Source organism: Stenella coeruleoalba (assembly GCF_951394435.1).
Source record: "Stenella coeruleoalba genome assembly, chromosome: 9".
In the NCBI taxonomy this organism is placed as follows: Eukaryota; Metazoa; Chordata; class Mammalia; order Artiodactyla; family Delphinidae; genus Stenella; species Stenella coeruleoalba.
Window position 1 is genome coordinate 6,222,401 of NC_137155.1, and position 25,827 is coordinate 6,248,227.

At 47.4% G+C, this 25,827-nt stretch overlaps 1 protein-coding gene across 2 annotated transcripts in view; it reads left to right on the plus strand.

Moving 5' to 3' along the window:
* Positions 1–8,050: 8,050 nt before the first annotated feature.
* The window catches only part of EGFR (epidermal growth factor receptor), a 188,629-nt gene continuing 170,852 nt past the window's right edge, over positions 8,051–25,827 (plus strand). For both annotated transcript variants that reach the window (XM_079932429.1, XM_079932430.1), the window contains exon 1: positions 8,051–8,272. In XM_079932429.1, the coding sequence (XP_079788555.1) occupies positions 8,185–8,272 (88 nt within the window). In that variant the 5' untranslated portion in view covers positions 8,051–8,184. The remainder of the gene's footprint in view (positions 8,273–25,827) is intronic.

Genomic DNA, 25,827 nt, shown 5'->3' on the forward strand with positions numbered 1-25,827 from the left:
AGGAGTTGAATTCGCTCCACCCGGCGGGGCTGGACGCTCGGCGCTGCTCCTCCCTTCCCAGCTGCCGGCAGAGCGAGCCCAGCCAGCTTCCCCAGACCTCGGCGGGTCCGGGCGGGGGTCGGGTGTCTCTGTGGCAGGTGCCGGGCACAGACATCGCAGGAGACCTCGCTCACTGTTTGTTTGTTTGTTTTTTCTTTTTTTTTTTAACATCTTTATTGGAGTATAATTGCTTTACAATGGTGTGTTAGTTTCTGCTTTATAACAAAGTGAATCAGCTATACATATACATATGTACCCATATCCCCTCCCTCTTGCATCTCCCTCCCACCCTCCCTATCCCACCCCTCTAGGTGGTCACAAAGCACCCAGCTGATCTCCCTGGGCTATGCGGCTGTTTCCCACTAGCTATCTAGTTTATGTTTGGTAGTGTTTGAAAAACAAACTTGAGGAATTCCGCAAATCTCAGAAAAGAAGGGATAACAAAAGTAGCCAATATTGCCCTCCCTCGTCCTGCTGAAATCATGGAAAACCCAATTCTCCCGCTAGGCCTGCTTCCAATCCCTCATTTAAAAGTTAAATATTTTTTTTAAAAGCACACAAAAGTTTGGATAAGGTGGGGGGAGAGGGCAAAATAGTAAAAACACGCAGTTACAATGAAATCCTTACCCGCAAAATCACAATACCAGGGTCAGACCATCATCTCCGGTCAAATCAAAGAGCGCCGCACGGGCAGCACATCCCAAAGCGACCCAGACGCAGGGCCGGGAGAAGCCGGAACAACTCCAAGGGCGACCCGCCCCGCCGCGCGCTGCCGAGCTCCGCGCGGCCTCCCCTCCCCGAGCCAGACCGCCGCTGGGTGGCCGCGCGGGTCTGCAGTCGGACGGCCCTCGGCGCCGCCACCGCGAAGGGGGAAGCGGGCCGCAGGGCACCCGGGAAGGGAGGCGAGGGGAGCCGCTGCGCGGCGCGGGCGCCGGTGCACCTGCACGGCCGGCTGAGCGCACGGCGGGCGCTAGCTCGGAGGGTCATCGCCCGTTTCCCCCTGCACCTGCCGCAACCAATAGCAGTTCTTCGGAAGGCAAGGAACACCACTGGTCCTCCAAGTTCATAATTAAAAATCTCAGGGGAAAAAAAATCATTGTTGCTAACGTGTGCCGTGGGGAGGCTGAAGGGGTCTTTTTTTTTTTTTAACTTTTAATGACGAATTCTATGTTTAGATTGTTTATATGACCGTGAAGACTAGCTGAAGGATAAATCTAATGGGCTGCGCTCCACCGACTGGGCTCAGAGCTGAGCCCATTAACTGTGTTTGTTTACTGCTCTGTCTGCATATGCGGAAGGCTTAGAAAATCTCCAGGGAAATGAAAGAACGTTATATATACAACCCATAGCTCCGAAAAACACATGCACACAGTGTATCTTTTGTCATTTGCTATCTGCTAGGTGCCTTACCTGCATTAATTCAAGTCATAATAATCCTATGTGGCAAGCATTAATGACAATTTACAGAGACAAAAACTAAGGATTTTGGTTGGAAAGACTGAATAAATAAAACATGCTCAAAGTCACATTTAGTTAATGGCAACTTTTAGATCGCTGTTCATTTGGTTACTTCACACCCACCCCCCCGGCCAGTATATATATTTGTGTGTGTGTAAGTGCGTGTATAATATATATTATACAAAACACACATGTATAATATATATGTATGAATACTTATGTATCAAATGTAAAATAAATCATTTAATATAAATGATTCATAAAATATATCATTTAAATATTTAACTAGGGGTTTAAGTCCTTCTTGTATAAATTAAGTAATGCCAGGGTATAACGGAGTAAGAAACAACCTGCACATCCAGGTAGCCGAACGAAGGTGAGTGTCTCTTCCACTCTTCCTGTCCATCGTGTAGACGCGACCAGCTGAAGGGTCTGCTCGCTGCCGGCAACCTTTCTCCAGGCCCAGCCCGAGAAGCAAGCCACTCTCTGGACCATTACCAATCAAGGTAGAGGAAAGGGTGTCATGGGGAAGTGTACCCCACTTTTGAGAGTCTGCCCAGAAGGAACATGAATCCCTCCATTAACATGTTATACAAGTCGAAGGCTGATTTCCCGGGGACCAGAAAGTACCATCCTCCCATGGAGGTGAGGGCAGGCAGACCCTGCGGGACACACTACTTTTCTCCACTGGGCTACAATGAACTGGTCTCCAGTGAGACTACTGAAGAGGAGAGGCAGCAGTGCCCTTGCCAAATGATCTCAGCATGTGACAAAACTAAATGCCACCCTCAGAACAACTCACCAGTCTCCAGTGACACAACAGTAACTTCCCTGAATGCAGGCATTGAGGATTCTAGTTACGTCTGACATTTATTTTTATAGTGGAAGAGTAAAACATCCTATTATTTTGGTAGCATTGAAAAATCAGTGAAATTGGTGAAAAATAAAGAAAGGTTCCTATTCATACACGCACGCAAACACACACACACACACACACACACACACCCCTAGTTAGTCTAACTAATCTTTTACAGGCTGACTGTAAGTTCTATGAGGGCAGGAACTGGTAGCTGACCTCTGTCTCCCAGCCACTTTGTACTCAGTAAGTGAGTACTTAGTAAATGTCACTTATTCCAATTCTGAAGATTAATAAAATTGCTAACAACCCTGAAAAGTTCTATGTGGTTTATTTTATTAACAAGGTGTTTTTTATTATTCCTTTCTCTCTCCCTGAAACAATTCTTTTGGACAAGGTGCTTACCTGTCACCTATAAAATGGCAGGGCCGTATCTCCAAGGTCCCTCTCACCTCTAAGCTTCAACCTCAGGCTTTCTTGTGGTTCAGTTCTACGAAATTAACACGTGCAAGAATTTCTGATTTTCCATTCAATTGCAGAAACAGAAAAGCAATTTACCTTGGATTGCTCTAGCCCTGTTAATCATTTTTAACCTACAATATTCTCCCCCTTGCAGACCCTCTAGATCTACCATCACCTAAAATGCCACTTTGAATCTAACTTCTGGGGACTTTCTCAAAAGTGATCTGCTCCCTTTCATAGTACTTCTCTTGCTTAAAGACAGTCTAAAGAAAGTAGTTTTCCTGGCCCTTTTGAACTCTTCGTACACAGTGTCCATTTGTTTGGGGTGGGGGGTGAAATCTCAACTAAAACATGAGAGAACACTTTAAGACTTTCAAAAAATTTCTCTGCATCTATATTCTTTGTGAAGAAAAATAAACTGATACCATTCTCTCTCTTTAGTCTCTTTAGTTGTTTCCTAAGAAAGCACGCATTCTATCATTTGTTACAGTTTACTATGGACAAATCGGTCAGACAAAACTTGTTGACCTCCTAATGCTCCACCTCCTTCCCTGGGCTTCCTCCGTCGCCAGCTCAGGGTCTGTTCATGCTCATCACACACACGTCCCATAACCGAGAGGTAGAGCCTTCTCTCTCGGCTCTACAACAGGGCTGCATTTCTCCCCAGCAGTTTTTAATTGGTTAAATTCAATCCTATGCCTCAAAAATGTCAACCAGAATAATGATAGGGTATCATCATGAGCTGTGATAAACATCTGTCCTTTTACATTATTCCATATTTGAAATATACTAATTTAAAATAAGGTCTATCACGGTATTCAATGCATTATGACCTCTGGACCAAAATCTCTCAACAAATAGATATGCACACGCAGGCCATGAGCCAGAATGAGTTGGATAGAGAAAGGAAGGGAGAGGTGAGAGGAAACCACACCTAAAAAGCGGCAGTAGCACTATTTAATCAGTGCTGCATAGGCTAATGCCTATAGTAGCCACGCAGGCCCCATGAACTGGTGGGTCAGGCTTGGTGGTGTCGGCGTGAGCTGAAGACCCAGTGTCCTTTCCGAAGGGGACAGTGATCACCCCGCCAAGTGCCAGCTTGCATGAAAGCACACCCAATTGGCGAGCACTTTCCATTTTTCAAAAGAAACACAAAATTCACATTTTATATATGAAATCTCCTGATTTTTAAATGCTGCTATTAACTCAATTAGAAGAAATATTAAATAAGCCCCACAAAACCACATCTGTATCCTGAACTTGGTCTGCCGGCCACCAGTTGAAACCTCCAGGCTAGTGTTTCTAGTTATAACTATTCCCTGAGACAAGTGGTGACACCTTGGACAAAATATTTAGTGTCAGTTGCAAACTCTTAACATGGGCAAGGCATTGTACAGAGTCCAGAAACCTCCTACAGGATCCCTGTGCAAAGTAATTAACAAACATCTCAACAACGCCAGAAACTGGCATTCAAAACGCGATCTTGCTTTTTGAGCATTACGTAACCCTCAACCCTAGAGATAAGGAAGAATACTAATAACATATACTACTACTAAGAATACTAATGACAAACGAAGGCCTCAGCACTTTGGTGTCAGTGTATGATCCCTGAAAAAGAAGCTGCTGTTTTCTATTCTGCCAGAGATAGGTCTCAACTCAGAGTCAAACGCAAATAACTCGACTCAAAGGGAGAGGAAACCTGGAAAGCCTGCCACCAGCACCGCCCAGGAACCTCGACAGGCTTTCTGAGGCCACTGACTCCTACGTCTCAGAAGCAGGTAATGCCTGCTCACAGCGTAAAATTGTAAGTGTGTAAAAGGACAGACATTTGAAAGACAAGTCTCCTTCTAATTCCTGACCCCCAGCTACCTAGCTCTCCTCCCCGGTGACAATTCTTGTGTCTTCTTAAAATATATCTTTAGAAGAGCTGTTGAGTGCGCGTACATTGAAATGGGAACCTGTTTTAGACATGCATGTTCTTAGAGAATTTTAGGATTGGAAGAGATCTGGTTCAGCCCTTAATTCACAGCTTCCCTTCGCACTCTTTCTGCATACAAACCTCTCTATGGATGGAGAAACACTTTCCACTTGGAGGCAGCTCGTCCCACTTTTAGATAACGCCAGTAGTTTACAAAAGACATTTTTAAAAATTCTGAAATCTGCCACTCTGGTGTTTCTTCCTCTTCAATTCCTGCTTTGACCTCAAAGGCCAGAGAAAACAGGTGGTCAAATGCCTTTTGCCTAAAATGGAACTTAAAATATTTGAAGCCCTCCCACTGTCACCCTGCCAAATAACCCCGGCTTCTCCTCCCCTTCCACAGGGTGTGTGGTTTCAGGGGATTCACTGCCATGTTCCTTCCAGAAAGGATTAAAGTCTTATTTAAAATACTCAGAAACTTCTTCAAAGAGGAGAACTGCTCATTAGAGGAGGGAAAAAAATTTCCGATTTGCGGCTAGCAAAGTAATGAACAGCCTGTGTCATGAAAATGGATGGACCACAGAAGATTTAATACGGGATGCACTACAGTCTCAGTGCATACTTGGTGTGCACGGATGCTTTATGTAGGAATTTGGGGGCCAAGTAGAAATTTTGGTTGTACCTCCTCTAAAAAGTTTCCAAGATATTCTGAACTAGAATTTGGGGGCCTCAAGTCTCCATGTGTCTCAGGTCTGGAAGAGTGGCAGTATGAGAGTGACGAAGGACGTGGCCAGGGTTTGAGTTCAAGGCTGGCCTCATGACTAGCAAGGATGCTTTGGGACTTTGGGCAAGTTATTTACTTAACCTTTCCCAGCCACAGCATCATCTTGCTATAAAAGGCAGACAAAAGCGTAACCTAGCTCATGGGTGGTCAGATAAGCTAATTTCTGATCGGTACTTAATACCGTGGCGTCAAGGCTGCTCCTGCTATGCCTGGGGTGGTGGTAGGGGCAGCTTTTGCTCGGGATATGGCCCAGGATGTGACGTGGGATCACTTTTTGCAGAGGCTGGGTGCTCAAGCACCCTGTCTACAGGGCCCAGTCTGGGCAAAGCTCCGTTCTCTCAAGAGGATGTCCTTTCTGTTAGCTCAGCCACACAGGTTTTTTTTTTTTAACAAGTAACACATTCATGAGTACACTCCACTCCACGTACCTGTCAAAGAGCATAAAGTCATCCTGAATGTCACCCCTCACATCACAAGCTCAGAGGAGAAACGGAACCTTCACATACATGTCCCAGGAGGATGCTGAGCCTCCCCGCTCCTCTCCAGTCACTGGGACCAACCCCGTATGGGTTCGCGTGCCTGAAGTGGCACCCTGCCTCTTCAAGTAATTGTTCTCACAGAGCTCTGCTTCTTGAGATGCCATCAGGTCGTACGGAAGGATGCACTATGAAGGTTGTTGCTCTCTCCTTTTGGGAGAGTCATGGGAGAAATCCCTGTGCGGTCTTAAATATTTGATGTAGCTTGAATAGCTTGGTGTTTTAATGGAAAGTATTCACGTGCTACCACACAAATGTTTCCTTGACAATGGCTTAGGGCCCAGTCTGTGGCCCTTGTGGAGTAAACGCACAGAATTTCTGTGAGCAGATCCGCTACGAGACGCACCCTTGGCTGCATTCTGTGCCCCCACTGCTGTGTGCCTCGGTGTCCTTCTCTAGCAGGTTGTCCTTTCCTGAGGTTGTTTCTTTACAAACCACTTTAAGTCCTCGTTTGGAGCGTGTGGAGCGGACCGAAGCCACAGACTGCAGAACGTACACAGCCCTCTTCATCCAGGGGCTGGATGAGTTCAGCAGGCTCAGTGGTCGTCCTGATTCATTAAAACAAAGAAACAAACACAGATGACTCCAAACTTAACAGAAGTCTCAGGTTCCATGGACTTGCTGCCTGGGAAGGAAAGATGGAAAGTTCTGCTCCTTCCACCGTAGGAAAGGTCCTGCTTTAACTCCACTTACTGTAGGTTTGTGATTCCTGCTTAAACAGCAGGGAGACCAGAGCTGAACCGCCTGAATGTCACGGTGGACCTGGTGAGGAGAGGGAATCTGGCTGTAGACAGGCGGAAGACATCTGTCCTGCGGGCTTTGCTGAAGGAATTTAGCTTAAAAAGTTCCTGCAGGGGCTTCCCTGGTGGCGCAGTGGTTGAGAGTCCGCCTGCCGATGCAGGGGACACGGGTTCGTGCCCCGGTCCGGGAGGATCCCACATGCCGCGGAGCGGCTGGGCCCGTGAGCCATGGCCGCTGAGCCTGCGCGTCTGAAGCCTGTGCTCCGCAACGGGAGAGGCCACAGCAGTGAGAGGCCCGCGTACGGCAAAAAAAAAAAAAAAAAAAAAAAAAAAGTTCCTGCAGCCTGAGAAAGCCAAATTTCTTCTAGCCGAGTCCTTAGTGGTCTCCCTGGCTTTCCTCCTGCCTGAGTTACAGCGTGGTTGTCTCTGGGCAGAGGGGCACCTAGCTAGTGTTTGTGCTGAGCCTTGATTCTCAGCGCTTGACTTTTTGAAGTGATTTACTGCATGCATTTGCTTTTCAGGTACTCCTGGCACATGAAATGCTGCGGGCTCCTTCGGTGCCCACGCACTCGTTCAACACACATTTTTCCAAGGCTAGTCTCTGTGTCAGGAGTTGGGTGCCCTTATTTCAGATGACTTCGAGGGTGCCTGACGGGATCCGAAGGACCCTCGGACTTGAGAGCGCATCTCAAGAGGCCAGGCACCCACCGCATCCACGCGGGCGCGGCTAACTGCCTTCTTGGAGGCCAGGCCGCCGCTGACCCCCCACTGGGATGCCGGGGTGCTCAGAGGAGTTGGGGGCCAGAATAAATCGGTGGTTTCCCCCTAAGTACCATCATCCGGCCTTGGCCTAAGGCTCGGCCAGTTTGCCCGGAGCTAGAACAAGTTTGCTCGGCAAGTTGAAGGGAGGAAGAAGGGAAACGGGAACCCTGGCATAAAAGTGGCTCGCAGTAGGCTGGGTCAACGAGACAGCAGGCAAGTCCGCGGGGACGCGTCCCGAGGGACAGCGCGAGGAACGCCCGGCTCGGCAATGAACTCCCGAGGCCTCGCTCGGCTCCGCACGCCCCCTCCCCGGGCACCCGGCTCCCGGGGCCGCCGCTGTCCGCCTCCCCCTGTCCTGCCGGCCGACGCTCCTCCCGCCGGTTCCTCCTCCGCTAGGCGCGCCGTCCGCCCCTCCTCCCGGTCCCTCCTCCTTCGGCTCGGCCTCCCAGCGCCCCCGCCCCCGCCCCCGAGAGCTAGACATCCTGGCGGCCGGCGCAGCGCGCAGCCTCCGCCCCGGCTCGGTGCGCACGCCCGCGGCCCCGCGTTAGCCCCGTCCGCCCCGCGCCGCCGAGTCCCGCGCCCCCTGCACGGCCGCCGCTGCGTCCCGACCGAGTGCGGAGCCCGGCGCGATGCGACGCTCCGAAGCGGGCCGCGCCGTGCTCCTGGCGCTGCTGGCCGCGCACTTCCAGGCGAGTCCGGCGCTGGAGGAGAAGAAAGGTAAGGCTGCCCGCGCCGCCGTCCTTCCCGTCCTGGGCGGCCGCGCTTCTGCCGGGCCGCCGAGGAACGCGCGCCTCGGTTCCGGGCGGCGGGGCACCTCGGGCGCGAGGCGCGGCGGGCCGAGGAGCCCGGAGCGTGGCTTTCCCGTCCGCTCTCCTGTCCTCCGCCGGGTGGAAGCCCCGGCGAGCGCTTGGTGCGGGGCGGGTGCGTCCCGGCACGTGCGTCAGCAGTCAGCCCGGGCCCGGGGGCCGAGGAGAGGCGCGGGGTTCATCCCGCCCCCTCGGACCTCCGGAACGGGAGCGGCCCTCCGCACCCGCGCCCCGCCCCCGGGCCGGCTCTCCGACCCAGCGAGCCCTCCTCCCGGCGCACCCTTGACCCTGAGAGCTCGTCCCGGACACCAGCCACCTGTGCTGCGCGGCTGGGAGGGCCGCCCCTCCCTTCGGCACGGCCCGTCCGCGGCCCCCCTGCCGCCGCGAGCTGCCCCCGGCAGTCCGCGCCCTCCCAGACGGTGGGCTCTCGTGAGTGGTGGCTTCCCGGGACTCCCGAGACTCGCCCCCACCTGCAGCCTTTGGGCCGCGTGTCCGCGCTGCGCGGTGGAGTGGACAGAGCGGTGGGACCGGCCTCGGCGCGACAGCCGGGTCCTGGTGCGAACGCCCCAGGGGCGGAACCCTTCCTGGCCGGGGCCCCGCGGTTTCAAAACAGGACTCACAGCAAGCTTTCCTCCTCAAAATCCAGAGATTTTTCTCTTTGGGATGTGTCTTCTAGCTTTTTGAAGAATTTGACATTAGGCCAACCAAAATATTAAACTTAACTAAAAAAAAAAAAAAAAAAAGGATTGATGTCCATGGTTCATGTGTGCCCTGCCCAGACCCAACATGAGCGAGTCTGGCTTCGTGACTACCGACCATAAAGTCGCTTGACGCGAGAAACATGCCTCAGAAGGTTTAATTGCACAATTTCAAGATCGAGCAGCCCGGGTTCCGAGAGTCAGGTCTGTACTTGCTGTTGATGTCATTGGCACAGGGAGTTGGGTTTGGGGCTGAGCGCCTTTGCTGTGGGAGCGCTAAGGCATAAAGCAGTGGTTCCCAAACTTGGTTGCAAATTAGAATCACTTGGACTTGAAAACAAAACACAACAAATGATGTGTGGCTCCCACCCGCAGACTTTCTCATTTCTCTGGGCTGGGGTGAGATCTGGCATCTGTATTTTAAAAAGCTCCTCCGGTGCTTTTGTTGGGCAGCTGGGTTTGGCAATCACTGGCAGTGGAGGTGGAATCTCTGGAGAGATTACCTGCCCATTTACAAAGCTCTTTTGGAACATCTGGAGTTTTAACAGTCTTGCAAAAATATGGGAACGAGGACGTGGGGGTGATTTCAGTAATAAGGGATTAGTCTTTTCACTGACGGGCTCCCCTACTCCATGCTGTGAACCCGGGAGGCTGTGGTCCTGCGCCTGAATCAGTTGACAATAGGGTTCTTCTAGGCAGGTGGCAAGGGGACCCCATCCTTATTTTAAGTGAAACTCTTGGAGTGCCTCCAAAGCGTCGCTTTTCTCACTCCAGAAATGTTCCCAGCTCCTTGCCGTTAGCCCTTTGAACACTACTGTTAGTGCTTGGCGATTTGTTTCTAAGAAATATATAAATACCACTTAATTTGCCTGTTACTCCCGTGTTTGTTGAAAACAGAATCCTCCTGGATAGAATAGTGAGAGTAGGTGGGCCAATGTCATTGGGTTAAAGTAACATAAAAAGACCAAAGTGTAAGGGGCAGATTATTAACAAAAAGTGTGAAAGACCCATATCAATCACATTTGGTCAGTTCTGTTCTAGAACATTTGCTCATTTTAGAGAGATTTGTTTGGTTCTAAGATATGGTGTCTTTTGTTCTTCCTGCACTTGGTCCTGTCAGACACCGTTTTAAGTGTCCTCTTAATCCTTACATCGACCACACGAGGTGGGTCCTCTCATTATATATGGGGAAACTGAGGTACAGAGAAGCGACTTTCCCACAGCCAGCAAGAGGCAGGATTCAAACTCAGGGCTTCCCCCAGCCCCTGCCTGTGCTGTCCTGTGTGAGTTCTGGTTTCAAGGGAGCCCTGTTGGTGTGTGTGATGTAGGAAGCTGGCAGGGGAGGAAGAGGACCGGGGATGGGGAACCCACCTGGCGCGTGGTCTGGATTCCTGCTGCCCGTCCTCAGGAGACACCTTTTGTGGAGGAGCTCGATCACCAAGTGAGCAGTGACCGTGGAGATTGCTGGACGGATGTTGAGCAAGCCCCTTGCTCTTGCAAAACGGAAAGGTGAAGGCGCTACTCCGGAAGTGATCCTGGGTGGTATTCCCAGCCAAGCCAGCCTGCCTGGCCCCTCCTCTGAGGACATCCTTGGTTCAGTAGGTCTGGGCTGTATTGAAGAGGACAAACTCAGGGATTCCAAATTGTATCCAGAGTGAACCCTCCTTCCTCTAAGGAGACCAGAGGACTGCCACTCAGTACTGGCCTGGAGGCCAGGAGCCTGTGTCCTTATTCCCACTCTGTGTGAAGGTGGACATGTCCCTTGCCAGCTCCAGGTCCTTGAGCCCTCATTGCTCAATTCAACAAATATTTATGGAGTGCACAGAATGTGCCAGGGACTCCCGAGACTCCTGGGCAGGGGTAATCTTAATGGTTTCTGTTGTTGCTTCCAGAGTGGTTCTTTGGGCCACTAATTAAGTATTAGTGGATTGCTTTTCAGATCTGAAAAGGAGACCAGTGTCTGTGTGTCTGTCATCTGTCCACACCCGGGTAGCTAGCAGCAACAGGCTGATAGCTCCCATCGGCTTTGGACTGCCATTTCAGACTTCATGTGTTTAGTTTTATAGTCCATAGATTTTCAGAAACTTATTCTGAAGTTTGAAGAAGGCGGTTGCCAGAATCCATTGTGCTGTGTAATTAGACTTGGTCCATGGGATGGCACTAACATGTTTTAAAGTGCTTTTAGAGGTAGTGTCAGTAAAGAGGAAGAATTCTGCCCTGTTTGAAAAGAAAATACTCTTTGTTTTTCCGTTGATCAAAGCTCCAGGACCAGCAGCTAGTGTCTGAAACTTTCTTGACAGGAGTGGCAAGCCAGCTCTAACATTAAATTGATGATCATGGTGTTTAAGAGAAGATAGCCCCATGCCGGTGCCCCAAGCGCTGATACGGGGGCAGGATCAGAGTGTTGCGGACACACGGCTTGTTGAAGGACACCTAAGAAATCGGCTGGCACTCGCCCTGTGGCTTGCTGTGAAAGTTGTGCTTGTGTGTGTGTTTGTGTTTTCATTTGGACTCAGTATAGTAGAAACGGGCTTATGGTTTTACCAACAGAGGTATGTTTTGAGAAAAGGTCCAAGTTCTAGAACATGGCTCACCCATGTGTTGTTTCCTTGTGGACACAATTGAAAAATTATATTATGCCCCTCAGATTTCTGCTGAACAAATCCCATTTTTGTTTTCTTCTGTCACTTGTGGACATTCAAAATTATGATAAGAAACATTTTTGGTCTCAGTTAATTATTACTGGCTTATTTCTGAACCATCCACACACATGGAACAGAACTTACATCTTAGCTTATTCTCGTAGGTCATTCCCGTTTGCATCAGAGCTTCTGCCCATACCTTCTTTTTCATCTCCCTTCTAAACGCTTGTCTTTTCTGAGAAAATTCCAACAGTCGTCTCTTTGCACAGCATCTAAGGATAGTCTGCCATCCAGCCCATGGGCGTAAGCAGGTGAGCTTGAATTCGGGCAAGGATCCAGGCTTTGAGACTTATGCCAAATAACCGGTTTGACGGAAATTTTCACATTTTCAGAGTCATCAGGTCCAGCTTCCTTGCAACAGGTTTAGATAGAAACACTCGATTCAGTTGTCTAGAAAGTTCCCTGAGCCAGCTGGGGCAGGAGGGGTAGCTGGGGCCGGCGAGCAGTGGTGGCTTGTTTTCTTAGCCTCATTAGAAGCTAAGAACTGGATTTGACATTTTAATCTCCGAAGACGCCGAAGTATAGGATCAAATGTCTGACCCTGCTGACTGAGCATCTGTGAGTTGCATATGCTTAAAGTAAACTTTACTCCTACCAAATTTCAGCAGCTTTTGCTTAAGAAAGTCATCTGTGAAAGCTTGAGTGTGGGGTAGAGTTTCCTTCTCTGCCCCACATTATATCCCATTTTGGTGGGTTCTCATGGAAAAACCCAGAGTCCAAGTATCTTTTCTGGCTCTGTCTGGAACTCGTCATTATCAAGAGTCTCAAATTGCAATTGAGTGGACTCAGGGTTAGGTGAGAATGCCTTGTACACAGTTCTTGTTATAGCCACAATTGCACCTGTTACTAGGGGGCCAGCAAACATGGCCTTGATTTAGTTCATTTAATTGCGTTTATTTAATTATTATTACATAAGTTAACCACTGTTGTTCTTCCTTCGAATAAAAGGATGAGTATTGCTGTGTATTACAGCCTTGGCTTTTATTTGCTTTTTTTTCTTTATGTTCGAGCCATGGTGACAGTTTGTGCTGCTCCAACCCCATTTTGAACTCTAGGAATGAATCTGACTGGATACTTGCCCTTAAGTGTCTAGACGTCAAGTATGGGAAGAGAGATCTATAGATACCAAGTGTGAAGATGTCACAGAAGCGATGATAGAATTCCATGCAGGATAAAGAAGTCTTCTGGTATTTAGTCCTTGCTTTGAATTCTACCTGGAGAGGGGGCCAGGTATAGCCCCAAATGGAAGGGATTACTCATTTGAGCCTGCAAAGAGCTATGGGTATTTCCCCAGAGACTATGATGTATGATGTGAAGGGCATTCCGAGAGAAGTGCCAAGAGTGGCAAAGTCCTGAAGAGCCCTGGTGATTCAGCGTGATGGGAGGGGAAGGGAGCGCTGCCGAGCCTCCAGTTCGCGGGGAGCTATGTGTGAAGGGAGGGGCACCGTGGAGTTCGAAGCTAGGAACGGGCATGACGTGTTTGGTGTTTCGGAAAGATGACTCTAGCAGGATTGTGGGGGATGGATTATAGGGGCAACGGTAGCACTAGGGAGATGGGTGACTCCTGCAGGTGAAATGATGTCGCAGGACCAGTGAGGTTGCAGAACAAGAGACTCGGGCAGATCTGGAGGTAGAACTGATGGATAACTGTGTGTAACGAGTGTAAGAAATGGAGAATCCCAGGATGCCACACAGGCTTCTGACCCGGAAGCCTGGACAGATGTAAATCCGTTCACGGAGGCTGCAAACGCTCCAGGCGGGATGGAGTTGATGGGTGGGGTTTGCAGCACTCAGATGGGAAAAGTCCAGGAGGCAGTAGAGCCTACGGGTCCGGAGCCCAAGGGAGCCGTGTGGCCTTGAATTGTTGTTTTATTAGACGTTTCAATTGCAGGCATTGTCTTTGGCTGTAGGACAGCTCGCCCCAGCCTGCTTTATGCTCACTGTCACCGTCCATACTGAGCCTGGCCAGGTTGTAGATCACCAGCTGCTTTTCGGACTAGGCTGCTATGGTGAGCAGCCTGACCGGGGCGGTTATCAGCAACTGATGAATAATATATCGTGCATCGAAGTACGGTGGGAATTGTATTTGTGTAGCACTGCACATCCTCAGATGGGAATCCGCCGTGTCTTATTTAGGACAGCATCAGATTACTTGGTTTTGTACGTTAGTGACTGAACCAAAAAGACCAGGAGGTGACTCCTTTTTTAAAAAACACAGCAGCCTTTCCACTTTGAACATTCCTTAGAATCACCAAGGAGCTTCTGAAAAAGAGGATGCCTTGCTGCGCCCTAGGCCAGGCCAGTCAAAATTTCTGGAGGATGGAACACCGGCACGTACTTCTGAAAACTCCCTAGGGGGTTGTGATGAGTGGAGTAAGTGGTGTGTATAGCTTGCAGCAGAGAAGAAATTTTGTCTTTGTTCTCGGATTCCCATGTTTTACTCATTACATCAGCTTCCTCAGGAGTGAGGGGCTGGTTTATATTTCGTTAATAAATGAGTCTCTGAGTTGCATTTTTTTCATGAATTGATACATGAGAAGTCTACTACAGTGGCTCTCAGAGTATGTCCCAAGACAGAAGTAGTAGCGCCTTGAACTTAAGAGAAATGCACATTCCTGAATCCCCAGCCCGGACCTCTGAATAAGGTACTGGGGGTTGGGGCCAGGGTTCGAGAACTGCTAACATGCTGCCCGCAGGCCTCGAGCTGGGCTCTGGGTACACACTCGAGGAACGCAGGAACTGTGCTCGGCCTTACTGGATACACAGTTTGCAGGGCTGAGCTGGGGGAGGGGCACGTGTAGCACAATGTCTCATGATAGACGTGATGGGGGTTTCGGTGGGAGCCCAGAAAAGGGGCTGCGTCTATCTCTGGGACAGCGGCAGTGTCTCAGCAAGAGGACATTTAGCTGGAGCTCAGAGAATGAGGTTTTTGTCTGGTCTCCACGCGAAGGGAAAAGAGAGAGATGATACTGTGGCTGGTAGTCCTGCAGCAGGCCCGCCATGGCTGGCCACTTCATAAATGCACAGGTGAAGCCTTTAGCATTTCCTGCTTCCTTTTCTGAATGAGCATAAGGAAACTTACAATGTCAAAAGTAAAGTGCCCGAGAGCTGACACATTTTATATTTAAAAAATAAAATGGTCATCTGGTCATCTTCTTAAAAATTAACCAGATATGAAGGATTGAACTAGAATCTGGATTATAGTTCATAGTTTTAACATTCTCCCCAATAGCAAGATTTGTCCCTAAAACTTGTCGTGAATAAGAAAAATGACTTCGTCCGATCCTTTATTTAACTCCTACTACAGAAAGCAAGGAGAAAATGGCAACAAAAGTCTGCATAATTCTAGACACAATAAACACATGTTGCATCACATTGAACTCAGAAAATCTCTCAAATTAGTCGAGCCACTATCGCTTACGAATTAGAAGACATCTATTTCCTGATTCACTGTTGAAAATTGCACAGGTCTACCTGTTTATTGGCAGAGCTCATTTGGAAACAACCAGGCAGATTTGGAACAGGGGATTAATGACTGCGAATAGCTCCGTTGTGCACTCATGCCTGCCTTTAAGTGGAAGGAAATATGGAAGTGGTTCTAGACCACTGTTTACTTAGCAGTTGTAAGAGCATTTCTGAAGGATTTTATTTTGATCGCAGAAATGTGATACCTGAAGGTTTTACTGCTATGGACGTGCAGGCCTGCACATGGTAGATGATGTCATGATGGCCTTAGCAGTTGTAGTCCTTTGCACATGCTCTCATTATGACCACTTGCTGAAGTTCCTTGCTTTTACTCTAGGTTTTGGAGAAAACTGATGCATTGCATATAGTCTCTCAGTTTGACAAACTGAATGTATGTGAAAAACTGCATGCTTTAGTTTCTTTGCCCTCAGTCATAAATTCATCTCTACTTTAGTGTCTGGAATAAAAACAGATCATTTATTGAATCTGTGCAAGTCCTTAAGGACAGGCAAGTGTTCCCAGAAATCTCTTATAATTGTAAATGGGATTTCGGAAAGTTTTGCAAAAAAATTTTTTTTATATCAGAAACCTGGTTTTACTTATTTACCAGCACATGTGGAATACCTGAAGTCTGTAGGGAGATTTTATCGCCATCCCCCTTCTGCATTTACGCAGTATCTCTTAGTTCATTCGTATGCATCATAAGCTAGAGTAGATGGCTAAAACTGTGCTGAACAAGATAAACCATTTTAAGTTTCTTCCAGTACTAACTTGTAAGATCCTTTCTTTTTTTTTTAACTAAAGTATACTTTAACATAATATTAGAAAGTTAAAAAATTATCGCCTCTTTTCACAAGAAAAGAAAAAAACACCCCACTACTTTTGATTAAGTCCAGATGAATGACAGAAAAGCAAAAGGTGGTAGTCTAGTCGAAGCATTATTGTATCACCTGTTGGTATTTAAGGTATTGATTTTTAAATACAATGCATTTCAGAACTTTTTCTTGGCTTTGATTTGCTACAGAGTTAATAGAGAATCAGAAACCTTTCCTTACTGTTACTTCCTGATTTCTTTCTCTTGCCATTTCCTGATACTTTAATAGACTTTATGCATGGAACATATTTATGAGTGAGAATAATGTATTACCTTAATCTCCTCCCTCCCTTGCCCTGTTTGCGTCCTTCCTTTCCTCCTCCCTTTCTCTCTTTCCCTCTTTTTGGAAGTTGTTATGAATAAGCGTTTGCAGAGAACGAAAACTTCGACAAAAGATTGCAGTGAAAAACTTTGAGGAGTGACTGCAATAATACACTATGTAATTTTTTTTAAGTTAGAAAGTATCAAAGACATTCAGTATTTATGATTTTTTTGTACAAATAAGCATATTCTTGTATCATTCCTTAAAAGTGGTGTTGCTAAAGTTTTCCTTAGTATGTAGCTTAATGTATTTTCCCCCCAGTAATCTGTTGTTAGTTACAATAGGAAGAGAAAACAGATTAGAATCTACCTTCCTACTTTCAACTTCCAAAAAACAACTAAACCAGATGGTTCTGAGCCTCCTGCCAGCTGGAACTGTCTATGAAATTAAAAGCAAATCTAAATGCATGCAAGATATATATTTAAAGATGTCGATAATAAACGTATTGTCCCTATAATTTAGATGCTAAAACATTGATGTCATAATAATAATAATAACACCTTGCATTTATACATCACTTCACAGTTTACAAAATGCCTTAATATCCATCTTTCCTAGGCTCCCAACAACCCAACGGGATGAAGATAATTATCCACATTTGAAGGTGCGGGACCCAGGCTCACAGGGGTTCTGCAGTTTGCCCATGGTTACTGGGCTAGTCAACACTTAGGTGCCGAGAGCTTTTCCTGCTTCACAAAACACGCTGTCTCCCGACATGTGTGACACATCTGACACGGGTGACACATCTGATACGGGTGACATGGGTGACGCATCTGACATGGGTGATGCATGTGACATGGGTGATGCATCTGACACCTGTGACACATCTGACACAGGTGACGCATCTGACATGGGTGACACATCTGATACGGGTGACACGGGTGACGCATCTGACATGGGTGACGCATCTGACACCTGTGACATATCTGACACGGGTGACACATCTTACACAGGTGACACATCTGACACAGGTGACGCATCTGACACGGGTTGCACATCTGACACGGGTGATGCATCTGACATGGGTGACACATCTGACATGGTTGACACATCTGACACTTTTGACACATCTGACACGGGTGACACATATGACACCTGTGACACATGTCACACGGGTGATGCATCTGACACCTGTGACACATCTGACACGGGTGACACCTGTGACACATCTGACACGGGTGACACATCTGACACCTGTGACACATCTGACACGGGTGACACATCTGACACGGGTGACACACTGTCACCCGTGTCAGATGTCCCACACACTCTCCTTACCCCTCCTCTGAGGCGTCCCTGGTTCTTCGCTGTTGACGCTTCCTATCATTTTTAGTCCTGCTTGTGAATCAAAAAACTAACATAGAGCATTCCTCAACATTTCTGTTATACATCTATTACTTGTCTTTAATGCCCCTCACAATTCCTGCTCTGTATTGTTCCTTTCCCACTTTTCCTCTTGTTGTGAAGTATTTTTGGAGAGTTTTCTCTTATATATGTGTTGTAATAGCCTGTTGCATAAGATACAGGCATTGAACTTATGAGCCTTGAAGACATTTACTTTAGAAATTAAAAGTATAACTTTATTTTAAAGAGTCGTAAGCTTATGTAAATTTGCCAGACCTGTAAATACTTGAAGAAAAAATCAGGGGAGAAAGCACCTTGATGTAGCAGTTGGGTCAGTTCACAATGCGTGTGGCAAAGTGTGCTAATTTACTTACACAGTTGTGCAAAGAATCGTATTCTGTGATTTAAATGAAGCACATACTTCAGTTCATTAGGGTGTGTAAACAGCTATGATGAAAAGAGACACACTTAACAAACAGTGTGCTCTCCAGGGATGCTCACGTCTACGTCATACCCTTTAGACAAAGCCATTCTGGCAAGTATCATCCTTGGAAGTGTGGACTTAAGGAGAATGTATTACAAAAATGAAGCTGCCCCGCTTTGAGGAGCTTTGTCGGTTAAATGGATGGAACAAGGAACATGACGGTGGGTGGGCCCCTCATTGATGGAGAGACACCTTTCCTCAAAGAATTTCCAGATACAGTGTTCATTCTCCTCCATTACAAAGGAAAGAGCCTTTTTCAGTTATTGTTTATTCCTAACATAGTGGAAACTTTTAGTACTCCAGCAGAAATTCCCCAAGAGCATGTTTATATTTCATAATTATCAAGTGAAATAGGGAAAATTCTGTATGTAAGCTGAATACTTTTTTTTTTACTTTTTAGTATTTATTTAGGCTGTGCCGGGTCTTAGTTGCAGCATGTTTAGTTGCGGCATGCAGACTTTTTAGTTGCGGCATGCGTGTGGGATCTAGTTCCCTGTCCAGGGATCGAACCCAGGCCCCCTGCATTGGGAGCGCGGATTCTTACTCACTGGACCACCAGGGAGGTCCCTGTAGGCTGACTAACTGATCTGCAGTGCAGCCTGTGTACTCAGGTGTAGGGGCTGTCACTGAGAACGTGATTTTTGCAGCCTGAGATGGCCTAGACCCTTACAGTGAACAGGCAGCTAATATATGGATTTCAGGGCCACTCTAGTAACTGAGCCTCTAAGTCTTGCAAAAGTTACTTGGGCAAAAGCTATGCCATTTCACTTTCAATCAGCAAAGTCTTCCCAGCCAAGGCAGAACAGACAGTTAAGCAATTTGATGAAACGGGACAACGTAAAGAGTCAGATGAGTTGCTCAGATTTTCACTTCACTTTCAGCCTCCAGAGACTTTCTCTTGTTTAAATGCAAATTTAATGATGTCCCTGGCTGGGGGAGGGCATTAAGTGAGAAAGCCCCAGGTGGATGGAGGACTTGGGTGGGTACCTGAGTCCATGTTCCCTCGTGACATAGGGATTGTCCTTAAAGTCTTGGCTAGAAAAACTAGCTTTTTAGGTTGAGCAACGGCTACTAAATAGTCATAATGTTGCCCAGTTGCAGAAACAAAACATTCAAACTATAGCCAGGGAAAGAAGCAGTCGAAAATTCAAGGTCTAAACCATCCTAGGAGCCAATGAGAATGGGGTGTTTGATGCCACGGTGGGGACAGTTCTCAGAAGTGCGTTCTTCTGTGGCATTTTTTCTTTCTTCCTTGGACTTCATTTTGGGGAGACGTTGGACTTTATTCTCCTTCTAGGCTTGCATCCTCTCATCTAGGTGACAAGGGAGAGGTAGACCGAGGTGGCAACCACGGTGCAATGCAACGGTGGTGAGCGCAGGGATGCTGAGTGCATCTTTGTTGAAGTTTCACAGGCCGGCTGACTTTTGGACACTATGTACAAGGTTGCTTTTTAATTAAGAGAGAACCACTGGGTACCACGTAATGTAATAACAGTACGCAGTCCTGATCTCATGACCGTCACATGTCCTGTTCACGAGGCGTTCTGTCGAGCCAGAAAAGGCATGGGCTGAGTTTAAAAGGAGCTTTAAAAGTAACAGATGATAATAAATTAACACCCAGTGGTTTTGAAATGAGCCATCACAATGCCAACTCAGCAGTGTCTCTCAGAGATGGGGAGAGGGTGGGATGATGAAGCCCGTCTCTGTCTGAGGAAGTGGCTTCGTGCGGTGAGGTGGGAAGAGCGTGTCTGCAGATGAGTTTCCTCAGCATTTGATCGGTGAAGTTTCTTTCTGCGTAGACCTCCGCGTGCACACACCTCTGCCTCCTGGTGTGTCCTGGCTGGCCCTGACAGGTGGGAGTCGTGTGCATCCTGACACACGCGGCTGGGACGTTTGCAGGTCAGCGGCACGTGTGTGCCACCTCCAGAGACGTGCGACCACTGCCCTCTGGCCGCCTGTGACTGTCCTCGCTGTGTTGGTGGTGTCATTTTGCCGCAGATGCTTCTGGTCGCTTATCAATTTTCTGTGCCCACTAGTTGGTATAGAAACGTTATTATAGTAAGCTAAAGAATGCATGCGACCAGCGATTCTAAGACTAGTCATCACCAACATTTGACGGATGACTTTTTCATGCTAGAAAAGGCAATCATAATGTTTGTTATTATTCGTTACTATTATTATCGCTATCATCTGTTTGATGTTCAATTTTTTGTAAACAGGAAAAATCAAATGTGTACATGGGACTAAACTATAAATATACAAAACAAGGAATATATCAGAAAATCTCTAGATCTGCTGTGTGGTTCTTTTTCTGGGCAAAAGTTACTGACTGAGGCTCTGCCTCCTGCACACTCACGGGAAGGTGTGGGGTCTGGGTCAGTCTCCCCGTGGTTGCTGGGCACGTTGACCAAGTTGAGTAACCCCATAAGTCCCGTTTTCCCCATCTGTAGCATGGAGACAGTAATGGTGCTTATCTCCTGGGGCTGCCCAGAGGATGAAAGCAAATGGTTTGTTCAGAGGATGGAGTCCATTCCAGAAGAGCTCACTGTTATCACTGTGTGAAGCGCCGCTGACTTGCACTCTGACCTCTAACCCTCACCACGACCTTTATGATCCCTGTTGTCGATGGGGAACCTGGGGTGGGGCAACGCCACATCGCTTACGGAGCTCATCCACCCAGGCAGCGTGGCCCTGGCCCCCTGCCCGAGAGCCGGCGTCCTCAGCAGCTGTAGGTCTCTGCCCCAGATGCCCACCCTGGCTCGGGATCCTCAGGAGGCCATGGGGTCCAGGCAGGGAAGGCTCAGTGGACCTAGTCAGGGCCTCAGTTTCCCTCGGAAGAGCATTGTTGCTGTTTGCTCCTGTACGGCCCTGGGCCAGTTTTCAAAATGCTGCTGATTTCATTGTACAACCTGATGATTTGTTCCTGTGCTGTTTTCACATCAGCACTTTGATTACAGCCACTGTGAAGGCCCATTTCTCGTCCGTTTGGCCTGCTCACCCTCCTTTCATCACTGCAGCGCACATGGCAGTGATGGCCACACACGTTTCCCCCGCCTTTATGTCTTCATGGTCCCCTGGACAGATGCCCTGCCGGGAGCCCTTGGCCCTTTCAGCCACAGTTCAGTTTCTAAAGAAAGAAAAAAATGGGTCTGTATTCCCCCTTTCAATTATTATTTGATCTGAAATTAAGCTGTTTCAGGTAGTGCTTAGTGCACTTGTGGTGGGTCCTGAGCTGCAGCATGTCCTGCCCGGGGGCCGCTGCCTTTATCTGTGGCATCAGCCTCAGAACTTCCTTCGCTTTCCGATTCTTTACCAAGTTTGTACTAAGACCTGCAGGTGCTCTTGTGGGACCAGGAAAATGTACCAATTATCTATCTATCTATCTATCATTTTATTTATGATTGTTTTTGAATTTGCAAGATAACAGATTGGTCATGAATGAACATGCTAGAGACTTGCTATTTCCTAGCAGCAGCATATAAAAGTTATTTTTAAAGTTGTTTTAAATCTGTGAGTAAAAATAAATTGCTTTTGCTGCAAGAAACACCAAAAATGGAAAAGCTAACAGTCCAAAGGCGATAATTCATCTCATAGGCATTGTTAGCAGCGTAGCTGCTTTAAACAGTGAGAAGATTTATGAGACGCTTGATTTACAACTGGGTTGAAGGGCGTTCTAACCTTCATGCTAGGTCTCGCCATCCTTGAGCTCTTTGGAGTCACACAGCACAGTCGTGAAGATGTGGCTTGCCTGCGAGCGGGCCATTTGAAAACAGGCAGGACACACAGGGAAGCAGTGAGCGCTCCTGACACGTAAGCCTTTGGGAAACAAACATTTATTTTCTGAGAAAATTAGCTTTATGGTTAGCTCTTTTTTGTTGTTGTTTTTTAAAGCATGGGAGAAAAGAAAACGTACAGTTAGGAAAGTTAGGATTAAGGAAGTAAACTGCTGTACCTTCCCTAGATAACGTTTGAGAGAATCAGTTCTTCACTTTCAAAACACACTTCAGGGCTTCCCTGGTGGCGTAGTGGTTAGGAATCCGCCTGCCAATGCAGGGGACATGGGTTCGAGCCCTGGTCTGGGAAGATCCCACGTGCCGTGGAGCAGCTAAGCCCGTGTGCCACAACTACTGAGCCTGCGCTCTAGACCCCGCGAGCCACAACTACTGAGCCGTGTGCCACAACTACTGAGCCCGCGAGCCACTACTAATGAAGCCCACGCACCTAGAGCCCGAGCTCTGCAACAAGAGAAGCCACTGCAATGAGAAGCCCGCGCACCGCAACAAAGAGCAGCCCCTGCTCTCTGCAGCTAGAGAGAGCCCACGCACAGCAACAAAGACCCAATGCAGCCAAAAATAAATAAATTAAGTAAATAAAACTTTTTAAAAAACACACTTTAGAGTAGGTATTTGTCTGAACTTAGTATTTGGATCTTATTTTTTTCTCAATAATTTTTTGTTTTGTTTTTACTTAATAGAGATGTTCAGAAGCCTTTTGAAATTGTTGTAGTCCTTAGACTAAAAATAAAACACTGACCACCTTATGTAAATATGAATGGTGGTGTGCTGCAACAGCAAAGCTTTCTGTTGTTAACTTTTTCTTTTTAAAGAATTACAGATTCACAGGAAGTTGCAAAATAGGCAGAGGGAGGTCCTGTGCACCCACCCATCCCCAACTGCCCCCAGTGGAACATCTTAACAGAGTTTTAAATATTTAGTTTGACGTCTTTATCTACTATAACCTAGGCTAAATGCTCACTATTTTAATTAGCTAGTAAGGTGGTAATATAGAAATCATAGCCTTCACTTACTATTTAGAAGTTAATTTTTTTTGTAAGAAAATTTTGGTCTTTAAATTTGGAGGTCATGGAGGCATGAGGAAGGAAATGGAATGAGGGATGGAGGGAGAACATAGACAGACAGACAGACAAACAGAGAAACAGAGAGAGCGATAGAGAGATAGATTGCTTTCTTACTTGATTGATTGGACAAGCCAAGCATTCTCTTCTACTTTTGGGGTTAATTTGCCAAGTTTATATTGTGTTCAGATCATAAGCGGTTGGGTTTTTGTGTGTGTACCGTTATGTCCAACCCATGTTTATTCTCATCTGTTTGGTCTATTTTGCCTTCTTTAATTATCGGTGCCCTAGATGAGGGTCTTCTGGATCGCTGGTGGTGTCATGTTTCTTGATTCAGATGCTGATTCCACAGATGGAATCACTCAGTGAGGGATTCGTGGACCTGCATATTTTTGATTTGTACACTTTTCTGCGTGTACGTTATACTATACTGAGTTTAAAATACTGGACTCACAGTCACTAGGTAGAGAAGATAAAAAACCTATAGGGAAAGCCAAGATTTTATTAGAAAATTCAGGATCTCAAGGACAGTATTGGACTTCCAAGTCAAGGCATTGCATCTGTTCTTTCTTTTGGTATAAATAGCAAAACGATCTCTTCAACTCAAAGGGAGACTGCTCTTCCTGTTACTTCACTTTAAGTTAATTACAAATTATTTTAAATATAGGGTTGGAAAAGGATAGCATCAGAGTGGCATATTCCTTCTTCTTACATATATATAAAATTCCCCCCAGGAGAAAGCCTCTTTTAACAGGTACTCACCAACTGCAGAATCCTTGCAGAAGGACAGTGTCATTGGAGGGTAACCACATCTTCCTTCCCTGTCTGTTACCTCCCATTGTCAGGGTCTCATGGAGCTATATTTAGACCCACACAGGGAAAGAGAAGAGAAAACCAATCCCATGGTCAAGACAGCTCCCAGTGCACACAACAAATGCATTCCCATACCGCAGATCCTCTTGTGGGAGTCTCTAGAGATTCCCAGATCCCCAAGCATGCTGAGCCTTGGTTCTTACACCTGTTCCAGTGCACAGCCATCAACTGTGCTCGCAGTACAGCAGGGGCGCTTTATCTTAATGGATTGGTATAATTTAGCAGAATCATATTCATGTTTCATTTCCAACTTTTCAGTTCAGTTCAACTCAGTAGGCATGCATTAAATGTTTACTGCATATATTGTGTACCAAGAAGCTGCTGGGGGCCGGGTTCCATAGTCAGAAAATGTAGCCTCTGCCCAAACGAGCCTGCAGTCCAGAAGCCCATTCCTTCTGTCAAGTTTCCGAAAGTGAGAATTTGGTCTCATGTCGTTGGTGAGTTCTTCAGAACTGGAGTGACAGTCGCAGGAAACCTGAATGGGTTCGCTGGGATGCTGGTGTGTGGCTGTGAATCAGGATGTCGCTTTCAGAGCCCCTCACAGCTTTCTCAGAGCCTTTGGCACACTTTATCTTGTTTGAATAATCATGCAAGAATAGCCTCATTTAGGGGACTTCCCTGGTGGCACAGTGGTTAAGAATCTGCCTGCCAACGCAGGGGACGCGGGTTCTATCCCTAGTCCGGGAAGATCCCACATGCCGCGCAGCAGCTAAGCCCGTGCTCCACAATTACTGAGCCTGCGCTCTAGAGCCCACAAGCCACAACTACTGAGCCCATGTGCCACAACTACTGAAGCCCGAGCGCCTAGAACCTGTGCTCCACAACAAGAGAAGCCCCTGCGATGGGAAGCCCACGCACCGCAACGAAGAGTAGCCCCCGCTCGCCACAACTAGAGAAAGCCCACGCGCAGCAACGAAGACCCAACGCAGCCAAAAATTAATTAATTAAAAAAAATAGCCTCATTTCCCTTTTTGATCTCTTTGTCAGGGTGATCCGGTAGATTACAAGCCCCAGCTTCTGTGTTCACAGAACCGAATTGGTTCAGAAAATCTCTGAACTCCTTTGACATTTCTAAGTTGACATCTAAAATTGTTTACCATAAGCTTAATAGTTGTAAGAGGTAAGATTTCAATCCTTTGGTAAAGCTGCCAGAAAGATGCTGACTTCTTTTTCCTGCTCAAAACACTTACTACTTTCCTTGAAAGACCTCAGTTCTGAATGCCGATTCTAAGATGGATACTTTGACACTTGATGGGAAGCTGGGGCAAGGAGCCGTCAGGGACTGGCTGCAGGGAGGGAGTCGCCAGGCTGTCTGCAGTATTTCAGTGCTGGGTCCAGCACCGTGCACGCGGCCGTCCTTGCATGTGGCACCTGGGAGGGTTTTTACAAATGGGGCCTGAGATGGGCCAGGAGGGTGGTTGTGAACGGAGAACCTGGCTTCAGGTGGGTTGGCGTTAGGAAGGAGCACACACAGGCGGGGAGACCCCAGGAAGTCCGGTACCGTGGGAGCCACAGCCCTGGTGTCAGACTAAAAGGACAGAGCCGGCAGGAGTGTGAAAGTGACAATCCAGAAACTGGAGGAAACACACCCTGCCTGCAGCCTTTTCCTCAACAGTGAATCTTCCTCGAGAGGGAGGGAGGGGGCTGTGAACAGCATGACCGTTCGCAGGAAAAGGGCTGAGCGAACCCATCACAGCGCAAGTGCGCTGGTCCCTATGACAACGTTGAGCCCACTGTGCATCCCCGCCTGGGGCTGCTGGGGAGCAAACCCGCTCCCTGTCTCGAGCTTAGTAAGTAATGGCAGCAGTTACGAAGCTGCTCTAAAGTTGCTTTCTCAGACTTGGGGGCC